Source organism: Patiria miniata, unplaced genomic scaffold (assembly GCF_015706575.1).
Source record: "Patiria miniata isolate m_02_andy unplaced genomic scaffold, ASM1570657v1 HiC_scaffold_3, whole genome shotgun sequence".
NCBI classification, from domain to species: Eukaryota; Metazoa; Echinodermata; class Asteroidea; order Valvatida; family Asterinidae; genus Patiria; species Patiria miniata.
In genome coordinates, this window is record NW_024037069.1 from 39,399,181 (window position 1) to 39,418,480 (window position 19,300).

The following is a 19,300-nucleotide window of genomic DNA, read 5'->3' on the forward strand; positions in this document are numbered from 1 at the left end:
ATTTAAAGTCGGCTAGGGCGTTTGGCTTGGGCAATTATCAGCATCCTGGCCCCTAGCTGGTTTTAAACGTACTTGATTAACCCCTTAAGGACGGGGTGTAATGGGGACATTCCTCCACACATAGAGCAAGTGGCCCGCATGACTGCACAGCCTTTGTGTGGTAGCGGGACAGCACAAAAGCAGCAGCTGTGGAACTACCCACTAGCTGTGTGCCACGGCATACCACAGCTGGCAACTGCATTCCAATGAGGATTAGCGGCCGCGGCCATGACCGCTTCCGGTACGCATGGGGTTAATACCGGCAAAGCACATATTTATTCCTATTCATAAATACCTTTCGGTCAAAAAGTCAAAACACGTCAAAACTTGTAAATTTGCAACGATTCTGTTCAACAGTTCTGCTTCGTGCCTTGTGAAACGTATCTCTAGCCATGTTTATGGTATATGCCTCATGTGAGTAGTGCTAAAAGTCTCCTTATATGGCGATTGGCACAGTGCCAGTAAAGTGTTTAAAACCACCCACGTGGCAGGATCTCAGCAAATAGGAATGGGTACCGTCTTAGGTATTGACGAATAAAAGTTTGAGGAAAAAATTGCCGGGGGTTACGCTTGGTTTTGCAAGGGAAAAAGAATGGCCAAAATGCAGTTTATTACATTAAAAAAAAGACTATTATAAAATTCAATATTTTAACACCTCCCCCCCCCAAAAAAAATTAAACAAGGTCTCAAGCCTGCATATTGAATGCAATGTTGAGCACTGCTAGGGGATCAAAAAACCTTAAAATGTATTTTTGGCCAGAAATGTATTTTTTCCTACATCACACGAAATCAACACAAACACACAAAATACAAGACAAGGACACACAATGTTTCTTTGTTTCACTTCAAGTTTATTTGTTTCTTCCAGTAAAGTACATCAAGTACTTGACAAGAGCTTCGAGCCCAACAGGAGAACGTGGCCAAATTCCTGAGGCCTTAAAGCCTAAACAACCCTCCCCAAATGCAATAAAACCAGGTCTTAAAAGTAAGTAAACAGTCTGAGTCAGGTTTCTTAAGGAAATCCTCGTAAGTAATTTCACAATGTTGTTTCTACTTTGTCTTTCGTTATTTTTTTAAGAGCGACTCTAAGTACCAGTGTTGAATGAGGGCTGCTGGGTGATTCCATAAATTTAGGGTCCAATTTTGGTGTCCGAGTTACATCTGACTTGGGTAAGATTTTGTAATCTAGGACACATGTCTCTGATTCTAAGAGTGATTATGTAAAGCAAACTACCTGGTAAACAAATGAAAAAATTTAGTGTGAAGTCATTTTTATTGACACTTGAATGGCAAATTAACAGGTCCGGTGTAACAGGGACACCAAAAATGTCACACTTTTGGACCCCTTATTTATGGACATACCCTGCTGTAAACAAACGCCCTCATCTTTTGCTCCTGAATTTTGTGAATTTTTTTAAGAGTAAATGGGAATTGATGCATTGACAAGGAAAGGGGAAGGTGTTTTTGCTGCTCGATTGTTTCGGCTTAGACGTTCCAATCCTGGGTGGCGGAACCACCCCATTCACCGGTGGCAGGTGCTTGGGGAGCAGGAGCGGCAGACCAGTCCTTGGTGGCGTTGGGGTCCGGTGTAGCCCAGTCGTCGGTTGTTGGGTAGGTAGACTGCATGGCCACGCCGGGCACGGTCATAGACTCAGCTGCCCACTGTTGAGAAAAGAAAGGATTTCAGGGATTAACCATAACTCCCTAGGCCTTTTTGCTAGGATGTAGCCTCAATCCTGCCAAATCCTCCAATTGGCCGCATGGAAAAATGGCACATAGCCTCAATCCTGCAAATTCCTCCCTAGGCCTTTTTGCTAGGATGTAGCCTCAATCCTGCAAAATCCTCCAATTGGCCTCGTGGAAAAATAGCATATTGCCTCAATCCTGCAAATTCCTCCATTATTTCTTGAATATGATCCGTGGGGGGGGGGGGGGGGATCACTGCCTGAATCCTGCAAAATCCTGCGGCAGTGACTCAATATGTTGAGGCTTGGTCAGTGACATCCTGGAGCAGTACGGAGTATTTCAAGCATAATTCAGGCCTATATTTAATGCATGGCTGAGCAAAAACAACACGAGGTCCGGCCCAAGACCTTGACACAGTGCATCCTTCAAAATCAGTAACGCACTTTTGCCGTGTAAACTTCAATCCTCCAAATTCCTCCACTTTGGCAAAGAGGATTTTGAAGGATTCAGGGTGGTTAGGGTTTAACGTATCCTTTCATGGCCAGCTGGCTGTCATATTGGAAATGTGCAGTAAAGGTGTATGTTTATGCTGCACCGTAGGACGGATTGCATTAGACATTTAGGCCCAATTGCATATAACGCTTTATGACAAGAAAGTGTCGGTTGATTTTGGAGGATGCATTGGGTCGAGTTCGTAGGCTGTACCCAGCATTGTTGATGTTCAGCCATGCATAATTGAGCCCTGCATTATGCTCGATATCATCCGCACTGCTTCTGAATGTCATCGGCACTGCCTCAACCCATTAAGACAGTGATTGTTGGAGGATTTTAAAGGATTGAGGCAGTGGTCACCCCTCCACTGAACAAATTCAAGAAATAACTGATGATTTTGGAGGATTGAGGCTGAATCCTATTTTTACATGGTAGTAATTGGAGGATGCTGCAGGATTGAGGATGGTTCCTAACCAAAAGGGCCTAGGGGGTTAGGATAAAATGGCATACATGAAAAGTAAAAACAACAAGGCAATCAGCTGATCCAAGTGAAGGATGAATGGCAGCTACTTACATCAGTAACCTTGACGCCAGCAGGCTGGTCTTGAGGCACGGCGGCCGTTATAGCAGGGACCTCACCCGGTCCTCCCCACTGCTCCTGGTAGGCTGGCTGGGGCTCCTCCTTGGCTTGGGCCTTCTCACGAGCTTCCTGCTCTTCCTTCTCAGCCTTAAGAGAAAAGAGAAACAACAGATATGAAACTGGCATTAGCCAAAAAAATCTGAAATTTCGCCTAACCAAAATCGGTGTTGGAAATGACTGTGTGCCCGACCGCAGTCCCTTCATATATAATTTAACCGATAACGATGTCCACAAGAACGATGTAAAATCTAAAATTAAAAACAACCTCCCTGGTAAATGCAGTTTTCTAATGTACATCGAGAAATAGTCCCCGTTGTTATCTTTTTCCTCCAACCATTGCCACTGGAATTAATCTTTAACGCCCGTTTCTATTTTGGAGAGATTATCCTCGCGTTTGACCATCAGTAACATTTTTGTAGCGGCTATAGCATCGTATGTGTGCATGCACGCACCATGCGCGATGTTTGTGTACCGTGTGCCACAGTGATTTTTCCGTGTCATAGGTGAATGTTTAACCTGTTCTCCAGCCGGAAAAGGATCAGATCAGTGTTGGCCAAGGTGTTTCTTCCGTAGAAACACTCACTTTGCAACTGGTGAAAGAGATTCAAACTACGCTCGCGATTATTTTAATCGCCTTTTTTTCGCTTTTTTTTCCTCGAAATTACAGTTTAAAAAAAAATCACATTTTGTGGAAAAACTTTGTGGGACACATTGAAAGAAAACCGGAAGTTTCGTTGGAAAAGTCCAAAAGTCGGTTTTCTGATTAAAAATCGGAAAAGTTTCATCTCTGAAACAAAATTCAACTTTCATAATCCTCCAATAAAAGCTTCCACTGCATAGAAAACCAATGGCACATTGGCCGCATTTGAATTACTTGGCTATGCCTGGGATTCCCAGCAATTGACCTATCGCGGTAGAATCGCGTTAGAATCGCATCAACGCAGCTTGTGAAATATTGTCCAATTACCTAATATACAAATGGACGCGCAACGCGCAAAATCTGAGTAAGTGTACAAAAACTCCATAGGGTTGTCTAAGGGGCGTGGCTAACTCGCAAACAGCCGATAGGTCTATTACATACATGCCTATGGGGAATGGATCCAGACTCTTTCATTTGACATGCGTGATTTCTGGACATGTGACACATGTGTAATTTCATGGGGCATCAGCTCCCATATGTAGTAATGGTGGCTGAGCTCTACTGGTTTAGGATTAAAGGAGACAATATTATGTCAGATTTTTTTTTTTTAAATTAAGAGAAGGGGGATCCAAAATGCCAGGAGTGTCTCTCATAGCTGTGGAAAACTTGGAGCATTCTCCTGGAAATATTCGAATTGCATGGGAATATCGGGTATTACGATTCTTCTTTAGTGTTTGCCTATACACGAACACGCAAATTCAAAGACAAAAGAGATAATCCCGTACTTATGAAAAACTTCAACAGTGTATAAAAAATGTTTGGTTGTGGTACCCCGGCCCGCTGCTATATCAGATTTGAACCAGCCAGCCGACACCGGCAAGCTCGGTGGTAAAACGTCTGCACTAGTAAGCAGGAGGTCGTAGGTTCCATTCCCGCCCAAGCAGTTTGTGAATCTTTTCGCACAATCACTCGGGACAACACCGAGTATACAGTGTTTAGAAAATATGTCGGTGAAGGGCAAAGACCAATACTGAGTGTATAAATGGTCAGTTTTCCCTGGTTACCTACCTCCTCTGGATCCCTGTAGAAGTACAGATCCACCATGATGTCCCATGGGATGTCACGGCTGATGGTACCCCGCAAACGCAGGACCTCGCGGGCCAGCAGGTACCACATCAGACCAATGGACTGGGCACCCTGTACAGAGAAAACGGAGAAAAGACTCAGACTCTGCCTTCTGCAAATACTCAGGACATCTTTCAGTCTACTGAATGCGTAAAACAATTTTGCTTTGACAAGCCAAAATGCTACTTGATGTATCAATACTGTTAAGTGACATTCTGCCGATATGTATGGAGATATTAAGTTTACCGATGAAGCAATTTTTTTCTCCTCAAAAATTCTGCGAAATTTCAGCTCTGTTTCCAATTTCATGGAACTGCCTAGGCAGAGACTCTGTCCATATCACAGGAACTGTAAGCTGTACGCATACTAAAAAAGACCATGGTAAACTCAGAGAAAGAATTTGCTGAAAATCGTTATACGATATTTGAAATCTCCCTCCATTTAGAACCTTTGGTACATCCACGCCATAAAACACATGAAATATTAGCAACCATGTCTCTGAAATAGTGAGCTCATTTTTTTCCCCGCCTACTGTTCAGCAATGCAATGAAAATTGGACCCTTGTGCCAATTTGATGAAGTTGCGAAGAACAAAAATCTGCTAAGCACGAAAAAATATTTGCTTAGCAAAAACAGGTTATCACACAATGTACATTGCTTTTGACTGGTTCTCAACCAATTTTTGCTTAGCATTTTAATTTGCTAAGCAGAGTAATTTGCAGGATTTGCAGACAGAACTGGGCAGCTTACGGCAGCAGAAAATACCGTGCTTACGGTAAACATACTTCATGGGTTGGCAAGGAATTTTGGCTTATGGGTATGCCTACATCCCGTAACTAAGTTTTCTGTGCTTACAGGGTTAGCCAGAGTTTTGTTTTGCTGGTGCTGTTACCACAAATGGTGATCGTAAGCACGAAATGCTGTAGTTAGCAGAGCCATGATATTGGGCCCAGGTCTAGTCCCCCGACCTCCCCATACCTTGTTGTTGCATGGGATGGCGATGTCGATGAACCGCAGCGGGGAGTCCGTGTTGCACAGGGCGATGACGGGGATGTTGACGTAAGACGCCTCCATGACCGGCTGGTGGTCCGTCCTGGGGTCGGTCACCACCAGCAGGCGGGGCTCACGGAACGCCGCCTGGATCTGATTGGTGAAAGTACCCGGGGTGAAGCGGCCGGCGATGGGCGTGGCTCCGGTGTGGCTGGAGAACTTCAGGATGGCACGCTGTAAATGAAGGAAAGGGTGGGGCGAACAAGAAACAGGGGGACTGTGAGTAAATTACCAAGTAGTTGCCTCAGAGAGGCCACTTTTCAACCGCGCAATCAACTTCCAGCAAAGAGGCTGAAAATTAAGGTAAAACATCCAAGATTAATTGACTCTTGGTGACTGTTCTTGGAAGCACTCCACTAACTACTGAGCATATCTCATCATATTTAATCTGATTTACACTAAGACATTTTAGAGCGAGGGACATGCAGTGATAGGCACCAATACTCTGTGATAGGCACATACGTCATCCCGCAGCTACCCATCTGTTCTTTGATTATGTCTCGCTCCAAACATCCACAAACTCAATCATAAGCCTCCCAAATACAATAATGGATATGTACACAGAAAGTCCCAAGGGGTAAAAGTACGACAAAAGGACATCAACTTTCTGCCATGACAACAGGGGGAGTCCAGGGCAGTGGTACTTTCCTCGCCTTCCACCGCTGTGACCCGGGTTCGATTCCTGCCCGGGCCAATATGTGGATTGCGTTTCCAGTCCCTACTTGATTCTGTGGGTTTCCTCAGAATATTCTTCTGGGGTTTTCCTCCCATGTCTAAAACTGTAACTTCTTCACATTGTCTTCTCTTTACTGGGCCCCATGGGAGACCAGTGGATTCCACTGAATGGGCTACCCGGTTAAAAAATAAGAATTAAATAAACAATTTCTGCCACCAATGCAAGCTTTTCGCTATCGTCATTATGCCTAAAACTGATATACTTCAATAAGCCAGGAGCAGTTGGACACAACTGTGTACATAAGTGCGAGTATGAGAACTAAGACAGTGCTACTGACCTGTCCGTAGGGGCGGGCAGAGATGACGCAGACATCAGCTGGGTTCTCAATGGCCACGATGCAGCGAGCTGCTAGCATCAGCTTCTCCCAAGTCTTACGCACGTTGATGATGTGGCTCCCTAACGGCAGGAGGGAAGGAAGAGGGGATTAATAGGAATTGATTTCAAAATACAAATATTGAAACCTACTCCGCTTGATCAAAAAAAAGAGAGTAATTCGCTATACAGTTCACCAGTAAGGGGTTATTACCACAGAGGGGTCAAGTTTTGGAAGTGCATTTTGGCGAATAAGTTGACATCTGTTTGCAGCCACTGTCCAGGGGTGTGAAATCTCAGCTTTAAAGCCGACACCCCTGATTGTCATTTGTTTGGTACTAGGTGACCGAAGAGAGCAGTTTTCACAATTTCTTTGGTCATTCGACAAATCTAGCTGGACTTTTTTCAGTCAATGAAGATAGTACTGATATTATTCACAAACATTTGTGATTAACTGCAGGACAGTATAATGCATTTAGTTGACCATGAAGTTGAAAAGTAGCTTCTCAGAGGTACAAATTTTGTGGCACATGTTATTGTTAATCACTGCTGTAAAGGCATTATATGTTTCACAACTCACTGATTGGTGCTGCCCATGATAGTGCTGCCCATGAAATTTGGGACTCTCAATACTGTGTATGAGAGTCCCAAAACTTTAGGTATTGAAAACATGCAATACAAGACAATAGACTGGCACCTAAAACAACCAGTCCAACACTGCTTCAGTACTGCATCAACCAACCATGCCTAAAGAATTAAAGAAACAACAGGGAACTAGTCTCAATTTACTACACACTTCGCCATAGTCACCCACCAGACTAATGACACTGAATGAAGAGGTCAGTCTTTTCCAACAGTTGGACCATGGTTGGACATGTACCAGTCTAGTCTTTAGCCTCATTTTGAAATCCCTTGACTTCCCTCTCATGTGCAAAATATTGAAGGAAAGTCTCCTTTAAAAATTGAATTGAGTCTGCAAACTTGGTTGGTGAGATGCCCAATGGAATTTTTGGAGAAATTTGCTGGCTAAACTGTGAGTAAAGTTGGCCTGATTTAGTTTTGCACGTATTACCACACCCATAGTAGAACCACACCCCTGCCTTTCCTACATCCATGCCAGTGCCACACCCATGCCAGTGCCACACCATACTACTGCCACACCCATGCCACACCCGCCCCCAAGCTACCACTCCCGTGCCACTTACCGTCACCCTTGACCTTGTAGACATACTGCTGCATTTGGTAGTCCACATTGTTGCTGCCCAGGTGGGTGCTGCAGGCCAAGAACTTGGTCACGTCCTCCTCCTTCAGGGCAAGTACATCCAAACCTCCCGACATTCTGCTGTTGAATCTTTGAAATCAGTGATGGGAATCAACCTGCGGGGCACCGAGGAAAACAAAATGAAAATCTAACTTCTTGCATCTCATTCCTCTGAGATCTTACTGAACTGTATTGTTTAACCTGCGTCCCTTGATCAAAATGGACCGATCCAGATTTTGTCATAAGCCCCGCCCCCTTTGGTTTGGGGAATGCTCTACCCTTGCAGAAGAATTACGTTTATTAACCCTCCTGCTGTCTGAACAGTCACAGACTGTAAAAAAAACACCTTACTTTTCCTCTTCCCCTGCCATGCCTTTTACACAGGCTAGTCAACAACCGTAATGACATATTCATGCTTAACGAAACTGTTATCTAAAAAGGGATTCCCAAAAACTTCCTTTAATCTGATAATCTTTAAAAAAAAAAAAGAAAAAAAAAAAAAAAGATTTGAATTTTTTTTTTTAATAAACCAATATGAAAAACTATCACTAAATTCTTATGACGTATTTGAGGAATCAAATGAAAGTTTTAACCGACATGACTGCATAGGTTTGTGCACAAATTGCCTGGATTGTTTGTCATCCATACCCAAGATGCACTACCAACATGCCAATATCGATCATGACAGATGATGAGCATTTTTAAGGCATAAACAATGGATATCTACTGTAACCATATTCTCCAAAACTGGCAAAAGATAAGAATGCAGCTGCTAGAGGGCGCCCTAATTCACCTCCATATCTCAACGTGGAAAAACTAGCAATATTTCAACTTAAAAAAAATCACATCAGATACGCTTGATGACCTTTGTGGCATTCACTGATGAATCACTGAATACCCATTCACACAGAAATGTAAAATTTATTTATTAAAATGACGAAAAAATGGGAACAAATTATCGACGAAATACGGAGCAAAACTCACACGTGCAAACGCCACTGGGAGATCGTTGGAAAAGGTCGATTGCGTTTCAGGATTTCAATGGTGTACCAATACGTCAAAGCAATGGACGCCGAGTACCAGTCGAAATGGGGAGCGACTGTTTTTACCCAATAGAGGGCGCTATTTAAGGTTTATGGAGCGCTCGTCAAAATTGAGTGATGGATCGTCACGATCATGGATCATCATTTTGACCGGTAAAACAGAACTATCGAATGATTAACCATTTAGAAATAATTATGTTCAAATAATATGACATGAGCAACAGAAATGTTAAGATAATCTGTCAAATCCGAATATATAGGTAGGAAAAGTAAGAGTTGCAAACGAAATAACCCAACACAATCATATATATTCAATTTTGACATTGAATCACATTCACATTGTATTGCACATTCACCATGTTCACACATTGTCTCAAGTCAGTTTTTGTAAAGGTAGGCCTAGCTGATATATTGCCGGATCCGGCTTGCTTTTAGTAAACGATATTATGCCGGAGAGATGTTACAGAGCCCTTTTTGATGCGTAGGCGACTAGGCCTAGGCCTACATAAAGTATTAAATTACCCACTTCGATCGAGCAGGAAGTGTGACAGAATGGATGGCAAGTTGAGTGATACTGATAGTAGGGAGGTCGGCGTAACGGGGTCGATCTTCATTTGTATCTGTTTGCGTGCGAAAGTGTGTTTCAAACTGGCGCAGTTTAACCCTTTTTTGAAACTGGAACAGTTTCTCTGATGAGATGATTACAGAGAGAAATGATGGATCTTTCCAATGATATATTTTTTTTGGATGATCACCATATGCGATATAGTGAAATCTGCTGTTGAAATCGATGTTTATTTCTGGGAAGTTGTGATCGCAGTTGCCCTGGGAGCGGCCATCTTGTTTTTAGCTCGTGACATTCACTCACGTTTTGTGGCGAGATTTGCTGTGATTTCGTCGGACAAAAATAGAAATGACATCATAGTAAAGCCAAAGCAAATCTCTTTCGACTCATATCAAGAAGAGGTACGCTCGATTTTTTTTTGCCTTCCGATTTTGGAGATTTTTTCCGACGAAAAAAAGGTACAGATTGTCATGATTTTTGGGCCGAAAAATCGTTACAAATCTCACATGAGGAGTTCAAGAAAGACTTAAAAAGGGGTAGTTTCTGAAAGGGTGGAATTTCAGGAGTTTGTGTGACTAGTTTTTTTGTTATGTTTCCCATGACGCTTTTTGACGCTGGGGGGTTTTGTTGTCGGGGTGCCTTCAGCAAGGTGTTTAAAATATGGCGCACGGCGGTGTCACAATGCAATGGCTGCCTATTTCTTCCTCCATGCTTTATGCATGCATGAAGCAATAATATTTCAATGCTGTGATTACTGGGGTAAATTTTGGTGGATTGCTTTATTGGGGAAATTTACATTATACCAATATACCATTCTGCTAAAAAATTAATATATTTCAACTGTTTCTGAATATTTTCCAACTTGAACTAAATTTGCATTAAACATGTTAAAATTAGCTTATTTTTGTCTTTGCTTTTTTGCCCTAGGCTTCTAGTTCCTGAATATGTTTAGTCCAGAGTCTAACCAGACTGTTTTGAGTACAATGTATAATGAAGAACAAGATTCAATGTTTTTTTAAATTATTTTTGAATACATCTCTGCATAACATAAGGCCAAAAAAGGGGACAAAATAAATATAAAGTTAACTCCCACTGGAACCTACATATTGGAGAAATGTTGTCTGTCATCAAATACTTCCATACTTTAAAGATGTACTTTTGCTAAGTTAAAAACCCTTTTTTTGGCTGTATAATACTTTCAACACACAGTTGGGTGAATGTTAATGCAAGGTTTCCATGCATTTCTATTTTAGGTCCCTGGATTGGCCATCCTTGTTCAAATCAACCTCAAATATGACAGCTCCGAGGAAATGTACACATACCAGCTATTAAAGGACTACCATAAAGAGGACCTGAGAATACAAATTTAGGATAATATGATCTCATCTAAATGAACTTGAAAATGTTTTCCAAACCTTTCTCAAATATTTTGAGGCGATTTGGATTTTTCTTTTTAATTTTACACCCCGCACCATGCCGACAGAATAATTAGGGTGGGACATGCCCCTTTAATGGACCATAACTTCACCATACTTTAAGATATAAAATTATAATTGGTACCATTAGATTTCTTTTTGGAAGCTCTTTCCAATGATACCAAGTTTGTAATATTTGGACCAAAAAACCCCAAAAGTGCCGACCACCCTACTGATAGCGAGAGATCTCAGGTTCGAAATCCCTGTCACGCTCTATCGAATGATCGACTTTTTTGTTTGTTTGTAGTTTGTATAATTGCAAAAAATGAGAATATTCTTCTTTTATTAATAATTCTAAATTGACTCCTAAATTTATTTGTAGGGGGGCTAGAGCATTTTCTTTTTCTGATTCCTTCGTTTGGAGGATTTTGTTTTATTAATTGAAATAAAGTCCGAAGTTGTAAATGGTCTGATTCCAATCTCGTGGATATGAAGTCACAACGACAGTGTTGGCGTGTGTCACTGTAAAAACTTTAAGGTCCAAAAAGAAATGTGACTGCGCATGTTCAGTGCCGCTCCGGCTTTATATTGTTTACTAAAAGAAAGCTGGATCTGGCTAAATATCCACTGCCATTATTAAAATCATAAGCTGTGTCAAAAGCGTGCTTTTGTCACTGTTCATTCCCTTCTAATCTACCTCTGATCTTACTTGTCATCCACTTGAGACGACTAGTAGGCCCTAGGCCCTAATAAGGTTTTGGCTAACCCGTGATTCTCTCTTTTATTTTATCCTAAACTTTGATGCAGGATTGAGCAGTTTATCACGGATGTGACCCTGTGCGTTGAAACCAGCAGAGATCTCTGTGAGAGAATCTGTCAAGACTTCCGCCCTCTCCTCAACCGGCCCTGGCCTCCCAAAGCCAAGCCCGCCAAGTCTGGCGGCCCTCTAGCAGGAGATGGTGATGCTGGTAACCATGGCGACGCCGCATCGCTGGAAGAGGCAGAGACCCTGGCTGAGGTGGAGAAGGCCTTGGTTAAGGCTCAGAGGGCTAGGCAACTCCAGAAGAGGGTCAGTCTTGGCATTCAGTGCAAGTTCTGTCTTTGCAAAATTTGTTAATATTGCCTATCAGATGTGACCTGACTTGTGATTGACTTGTGATTTGACTTGTAACTGACTAACTATATCTTGGCCATTTTTTGTTTTCGGTGTGCAGCTCAACCCACTGGAGGAGCTATGTCAAGAGCAAGGAACAGAGGCAACAGCTGCCGATCAAACGACTGGGGGAAATGCTCCATCCGAGCCCACCAGCCAAGTCATCGATGGACAGGACTTTGCCGTCATTTCCCATTCGTCCTTAAAGAAGCTGTTTGCCGACGTGAAACCACGGAATTCGGAGAAGTCTGGTGCAAACTCCGCTCCCAAGCCGAGGCCTGGAACAGCCCAGGCCAGAGCGGCATACAGCGCCAAGGTTCCCCGGCCGAAACCTTTGGCCAAATCCCACTTCAAAACCACTTCCTCGGAAATCGGCAGAAATGTCACTGCCAAGCCTGTGGCTAACTCTGCGGGCAACAAGGCAATGAAGCCAAAAATTGTCGGTGCCCAAAATGCTAGAGAATCTACTGCAACAAGGAATTTCAGTAAGGGAAAAGGGCCTAATACTGCTGTGAACGGAACTAAGAAACCCAACAGCGCAGGGGGCAAAAATGCATTAAATGCAGACAAAAGTACCGCAGGCAATCAAAAGAATGGAAGACCCATGTTGGATAACAAAAAGAATACATCTGCCATCAGAGAAAAACGAAACGGAGATTTCCCTGATGCCGGGAATAAAGGGAGTCAAAAGTCTGTAGGAGTGCCAAAACAGCCTTCAGAAATGGCTGACGAACATAAACATTCGGTGAATGGAATGGCAAAAGTTGTACAGAAGACGGCAGGGTTGAGACTGAGTGAGGGATCCTCAGCTACGCCAAGTTCTTCAGAGACGGGAGATTGTGGAAAGAGTGCTCAGGCAGACGGGGCTAAACCGTTTATGCTGAAGAGGGATGGGTAAGCCAAGCAGACTAAAGTGTGACAATCAGCACTACTTTGCATTCACTCTTGATGTGAACGTTTAGGGTACCAAACACTGATAGTCGAACCATCTTTTTGATCAATGGAAGTTTGCAAGATCGATTGGTCTGAACTCTGAAGTTGGTCAAATGTTCTTTATAAAATTAGTTTTGTTCATTATGTTGTGCACTATTTCCAACATGTTGTAACTGTTCTTGATTCATGTTTTTTCTACTTTAATACCGCTCGTGTAAATTATGATGCCATGGGTATTGTTGCTCTGATTTAAGGGCCCAATACAATGTACATCCTGTATTATTGAAAATTCAACTTACTTTTGGTAAATAAACTGGCACTCTCTGCTATTTGATCCCAGTAAGCTTAACTTGGCAAATATTGAATAGTTGCTGAAACAAATTGCTAAAAAATAATAAAAAAAATTCAGTAATTAGCAGAGTGCAGCTAAAAAAATGACAATGTTGCTGCTTGTTGTAAAATGAACCCATTTGAACTCTTATTAAAGAGAAGACCGGTATTGTTAAGGTTTTTTGTGACTTACATTTTTTGCATCACAAATTTGTCTTCAGGCACACCCTCAAGTTGCCAGGCAAACTCAAGAAACTCCAGTCAGATATCTCCAAGCTCAGACAGAGACTCTCATCTAAGATGGAATCTGAAGAGCAATCACTGCCTTCTCAACACTTCCGGCTGCGATTGGAATCAAAGGTAGGAATTTAAAAGGATTTTGCAATTTTTCGGTAATTTTTAAAAGGTTTTCCTTCATTAACTCGATTTGAGAAAATAGTAACTAAATTTCCGTCATTGCTTGTACTGTTTGATGATTGTGTGAAAAATATACACAAATTTACTGTTTCTTCCTCAGTATTTTACTATTACGTTTTCTCTATTCCACCAAATTTAACAGCATCCCTAAGTTACAAGTGTCCATCTCCCCCTCCCACATTTCCCCCTTAAGCCTGTTAAATGTTGTTGCTTGTAGTTTCAGCAGTCGTCCACATCACCACTATCCAGAGATATCCAGGAGAGAATAGTGGAGCTGACGACAGAGTGCAATCACCTCATACATGTTGCTAAATCTGCCCTGAATGACTTCCCCAAGCATGGTAACTTTACTATTTATGGTAAATTCTTTACTTTTGTACCAAATGCTGGAAAAATTTAAAATATTTCAATTTTTACTGATCAAAGGGCCCACAGACATGAGACTCTGCACAAGTATTCTTTCATGGATGAAAATAGAAAACATCACCCGTGAGTGAAAATTTTGTACAAGTGGTTTCACTTGTCTATCATTTTTTTTCTTCTTTTTTTTTCTTGTTTTGTTTTGTAGGCAATGCATCATGGGACAGTCGATATAGGCTTCACGTCCTGACTAAAGCACTGAGGACAAAACTGGATGAGTTAAAAGGAGAAGTGGAAAATGTTGCTGAAGGTGTGCAAAGTATATTAGTTTTTTTATTGTATGTGCTCCGTTCAACTTCCTTTTTAAACCACTCTTCATTGATGAGCAAATTTGTGAAATACAGCACTATGGAAAGTGTGGCCCACATTTATCTCGGAAGTATCTTAATTGATTTTTTTTAATATTGGGAATTGTTGGATTTTGGTATTTTTTTATATTTTAGGAATTTTTGGATCTTTCGATTTTTTTATTGGGTATTATTATCTTGTTGTTTTTTTACCTTAAATTTTTTTGCCCTTGGGTTTTTAGGATCTTGGGAATTTTTTTTGATCTGAGGATTTTTTATGTTTTTTTTTTATCTTGGAACCTGGGATTGGGTTAGATCTTAAAATAATGTTGAAACTTTAAAGTTTTTGATTTGGGATATTTTTTGGACCTTGTTTGTTTCTTAATCTTGAGATTGTTCTTTTTGTGAAGTTGGAATTTATTTTTTGACGTGGGGATTTTTTTTTTTACTTGGGGATTTGGGTTTTTTTTGACCCAAAATTTTTTTTTTGCAAAAGTCAAAAAAAATCCCCAACTCCAAAAAAACCCCCAAATCACCAAGTAAAAAAAAAAATCCCCACGTCAAAAAATAAATCCCAACTTCACAAAAAGAACAATCTCAAGATTAAAAAAAAACAAGGTCCAAAAAATATCCCAAATCGAAAACTTTTTCTATAATTTAGGAATTTTTGGATCTTTGTATTTTTTTTTATTGGGTATTTTATTTATCTTGTTTTTTTTTACCGTACTTTTTTTGGTCTTGGTTGTTTTTTTAGTATCTTGGGAATTTTTTTGATCTGAGGATTTTTTATGTTGTTTTTTTATCTTGGGGATTTTTTTTTTTTGGAGTTGGGGATTTTTTTTGACTTTTGCATTATTTTTGGGGGGGGGCTTGGAGATTTTTGGGATCTTGATATTTGTTTTATTTGAGGATATTTCTGGATCTTAGGGATTTCGGACCTTTGTTTCCCAAATTGTCAGTGAGTGATAAAGAGTTGGATAAGAGGTTTGATTTCATTTTCTGAAGCAAAGATGTTGAAGTTGGGAAGAAAGACAATTCGATTCTTGTATTAGCTTTCATATCTCTGGGATTTTTTTAAAGTGTTTTTTAATTTTTTAAAACCAATTTCAGCTGACGCTGAGGAAGTTTCTTTCAGTCATGAGAAGCCAGGATTGCCTCATGTGAGCCAGCCTTATTCATCTGATTGCTGTACGCATGAAAATGTTTCCTATCATCCGTCCACCACGTTCTTTCTCCCTGTTCGACATAGAGATTTACAAGGTATGTTTTGTCATTCATGTGATAGTTTACTTTCTTTTGACTAAAAACGTTTCAAAGCTTATATGTTTGAAAAAACGTGTGAAAGTCATTGAAAATCATTCACGTAAAGGAAGACCCTGACAAATCGGGGGACCGCCAACACAGCTGGATAGCTCAGTTGGTAGATCACTGGTACTGCTTTCTGGAGGTCAGAGGTACAAATCCCACGAAATTTGTTTTCCTTGTTCAAACTTTTCTGAGAAGTCAGTGAAGATATGTTTCAGTTTAGGGTTGGGGGAGGGAAACCACCACATGAAAGAATTAGAGAAACCCACAAAAAAACAGTGACTGAAAAATGCGATCACGTGATGCATTCGATAGGATTCGAACCGGGGTCATAGATATGGGAGGCAGAGAAAGTCCTATCATGAGCCTCTCGCACAAGTACCCCCCTCAAGGGTTAGAAAGGGAGAGTTGGGGGAGACAGCTGGGAGAGACGTTTCAAACACATCGCTAATGAAGCCTTGCGCTCACGCGAAGATGCTGTGGCTTTGTGCTCACTCAGAATAAAAAGTCGTGCATACTTGGCTCTATACATGCATGAACCACTTCACGTGCTGTGTGTTCTGTCCACTGAGCTCTTGAAAGAGCGCCCTCACTGGTTTGCGCACGGAGCCTATACCAATCTCACCACTTTTTTTTTTTTTTACTTAATGCATTTGTACATTATTGTTGAACTAATGTTGGTAGGTTGCACGGAGTACCTGGACCCTACAGGCCAACATGACCATAGGAACTATGAGTATAGTCATCTCAGGGAACTGCAAAGGCTAGCTACGCTACAACACGATGTGCAGAGGTTAAGTCTTCAAATCCAGCTCGAAAAGGTATAGATTTCTTCGCCATTTGTAAAAAAGGTTGTAGAATGTTCTACACCATCCTGTAGGCAAATTTGAATGCCTTCTTTAAAATATTACTTGTTTTCTATGTTTTAGCTTCTAATTTTAAAATTTGTGTTGGTGTTTGTAATTTACTCTGTTCATATGTATTTTTGGAAAGAATGTTGCATCCCCATGCCATTGTCATCATATATTATCTCAATGAAGGCCAGTCATTGCGTTAATGTTGAAAAGACATGAATTTGGGACTGAGAAACATTTCCAATTTGTTAGAAAACACTTTGAAAATATTCTTGACTTTCCATAGACTTTGTACACAACCGCTGAAGTGGCATCTGGATACTACATTCTTTCCGTATTTTTTTTAGCTAATGCCGATTGTATATGGAATCCAACCTAATGGTTGCTACTAAATTTAACCTACCTACCTACTAAAACAGATGTCAGACCTTTTGTCAGCAAACTGCCTTTTTGTGTTTATACAGCTGATCGGACAGGAGATATTACCAATGATGGAGAATCTAGATTCGTCAGACAGCAGCTGTACTGCCCTGTACAGATCTCTGTATGGTCTGCTGTGTCACGGCGGACAACTCTACCCAGCAGTTGTCGCAGACAATGTCGGCAGTGCCAGCATGATGGAGACAACTTGACCAAGCCAGAACTCTAGAGGGCTTTGTAGCCTACTCGCAGGAGCCACGTTGTGACCGCGCAAATTTTATATCATAATTTCCACGCGACTTTTTTATTCAATCGAGAGTGAAGAAATATTTTGTATTCAACTATGTAAATAATATTTGACAATTTCAGACTTGCATTCCACTGTCATGCTAAACAAAATTTATCTGAAGATGTGAATTAACTACACTGAAAGTGCGACGTTTGAAACAGTAGAGATTACATTGAACAGATTACTTCCATTCATTTGTAATGACTCTGTAAGCTAGTCAACGGAATATTTTAGTACAAAGGTTCACCTGTTTTGAAACCGGAATTTGTTTGGGTCGACTTGAGTTGCTCTAATACTATTTGGCTTGGCTTGTCATTGGAACGATATTTTAAAACAGGTGTAAAACGGTGCCTCCAAAAAACTTCATGTTTGTAGTCAACTGTGTGATTGTGTTACTAAGATCATTTTGGATAACACTTGGAAAGTCGTTTTGAAGGAACAGCTTTCTGAGGAATTAGTGTTGAATCGACGCCAGGTTTTTGTCAATGAACTGTTTCTCAGATTTATGTATAATTTGTGCATAACGAGATTTTAAATGATGTTGTATTTTGTTATTAAGCAGTGCCTTATTAATTAACCAGTGTCTTTCAGCAAGTTTTCCACATTTTCAAAATAATAATTTGTATCTCTTTTGAGAGAGAGAGAAAAAAAGATGAAAATATAATTTTAAAAATTGGTAGTATAAGGCAGAAATCTGGATGATGTGAACTTTCATAACTTAATCTTAATGACAATTTGCTAGACAACTTTTTAAATTCTTCAAAATCCATAAATGTGAAGGAATCTTATGGCACATTCTTTGTATTTACTTTAGAAGAGCATCAAGCCACACACGTTATGTAATAGTTGCTGGCTGTTAAACCTTCAAAAATTAGTTTTTTAAATTCTGTAAAACTCCATGGAGGATTTAGAATGATTTAGAAGGGTCAGGCAGCATTGTCTTCATGTCAATGACACGCAAGTCACAAGTCAGGTCACGAGTTACAAAAGATAAGCAATAACAAATGAATGTCTTCGTAAATATGAACTACATTTATATTGAATAATTCTTAATTCCACTAATAAAAGGAACAACATTGCAATAAAGTACTGTGATAAATTTGACATATTTGCTCTCAGTATTTTGTGTAATGATTTGTTATCAAGTTTCACCTCGAAATTTTTTTTTTCAATTGCTATTTTCCTAGCTATATAAATGTTATTCACTATTAAATTATATGAAAAATGTTAGTTAGTTATTGAATTATGTCTTCACAAAATAATTCAGATTATTGGCTGACAATAATCCGGCTCTTGCAGAGCAGGTTCATTTGTGCACAAAATGAATGCCCCTTTTATTCAAAAAATTGGGAAAAGTGGGTGTTTTTTTTATTTAAAAAAACCACAAATTGAAAGTTGGCTAGGAGAATTTTTTCTTTGAAGAGCACCTCTTTAACTTGTGTGCTTTTACACATCATAACAATATTGGACAGCCTACTCTGTCAACAATATTTCAGAACAAGCAATCTTGCCATCAAATATTTATCAATATTTCTAGATAGTATACACGAGCCTAATTTGTTTGACCCATTTTTTTACCCATAGGTTATTACTTGTCTTTTTTTGGCAGGCTAAAAAAAAATCTTATACATGTATTGGACTTTGCTCGCCTTGCATATCAGTTCCAACTTCCGGCTGAAATTAAAGTGACACAATGCCCTCGAAACTAGGTAGTTTTTGTCACGTTTTTGGTCTCTTTTGTTTGTTTGCTTGTTATTTTTCTACTTTTGTGTAGTTTTTTGTGCAATTAAAATATATTTGTTTAAAGCTAAATCTATGTTTTATATATATATTTTTTTACCCACCAATGACTCATCGTAAGGCAAATTTCGGGTGTGCTACGTTTAGTT

The 19,300-nt window shown here is 40.3% G+C and overlaps 2 protein-coding genes across 2 annotated transcripts; one reads left to right on the forward strand and one right to left on the reverse strand.

The window, feature by feature from the left end:
* Nucleotides 1-869: 869 nt before the first annotated feature.
* On the reverse strand, nucleotides 870-9,094 carry LOC119737855 (40S ribosomal protein SA-like). Its single transcript, XM_038212483.1, has 7 exons — nucleotides 8,965-9,094; nucleotides 7,925-8,096; nucleotides 6,685-6,803; nucleotides 5,600-5,845; nucleotides 4,566-4,694; nucleotides 2,792-2,944; nucleotides 870-1,701 (listed from the first exon to the last, which is right to left on the reverse strand). Exons 2-7 carry the CDS (start codon nucleotides 8,055-8,057, stop codon nucleotides 1,525-1,527), a joined length of 957 nt encoding a protein of 318 aa, XP_038068411.1. The 5' UTR covers nucleotides 8,058-8,096; nucleotides 8,965-9,094; the 3' UTR covers nucleotides 870-1,524.
* LOC119737856 (tubulin epsilon and delta complex protein 2-like) lies at nucleotides 9,088-19,116 on the forward strand. The gene is made up of 9 exons (XM_038212485.1): nucleotides 9,088-9,176; nucleotides 11,811-12,072; nucleotides 12,218-13,050; nucleotides 13,641-13,779; nucleotides 14,054-14,177; nucleotides 14,405-14,508; nucleotides 15,665-15,803; nucleotides 16,533-16,669; nucleotides 17,167-19,116. Exons 1-9 carry the CDS (start codon nucleotides 9,157-9,159, stop codon nucleotides 17,332-17,334), a joined length of 1,926 nt encoding a protein of 641 aa, XP_038068413.1. The 5' UTR covers nucleotides 9,088-9,156; the 3' UTR covers nucleotides 17,335-19,116.
* The last annotated feature ends 184 nt before the right edge of the window (nucleotides 19,117-19,300 follow it).

Excerpts from the sequence above, each read along its gene's own strand:
- LOC119737856 (XM_038212485.1), top strand. The coding sequence starts at position 9,157 with ATGGATCATCATTTTGACCG. Across the intron at positions 14,178-14,404 it reads GAATGACTTCCCCAAGCATG|GCAATGCATCATGGGACAGT; the intron begins GTAACTTTACTA and ends TTTGTTTTGTAG. Across the intron at positions 14,509-15,664 it reads TGGAAAATGTTGCTGAAGGT|GAAGTTTCTTTCAGTCATGA; the intron begins GTGCAAAGTATA and ends GCTGACGCTGAG.
- LOC119737855 (XM_038212483.1), bottom strand. The coding sequence starts at position 8,057 with ATGTCGGGAGGTTTGGATGTACTTGCCCTGAAGGAGGAGGACGTGACC. Across the intron at positions 6,804-7,924 it reads CTACAAGGTCAAGGGTGACG|GGAGCCACATCATCAACGTG; the intron begins GTAAGTGGCACG and ends TCCTGCCGTTAG. Across the intron at positions 5,846-6,684 it reads CTGCCCGCCCCTACGGACAG|CGTGCCATCCTGAAGTTCTC; the intron begins GTCAGTAGCACT and ends CTTCATTTACAG.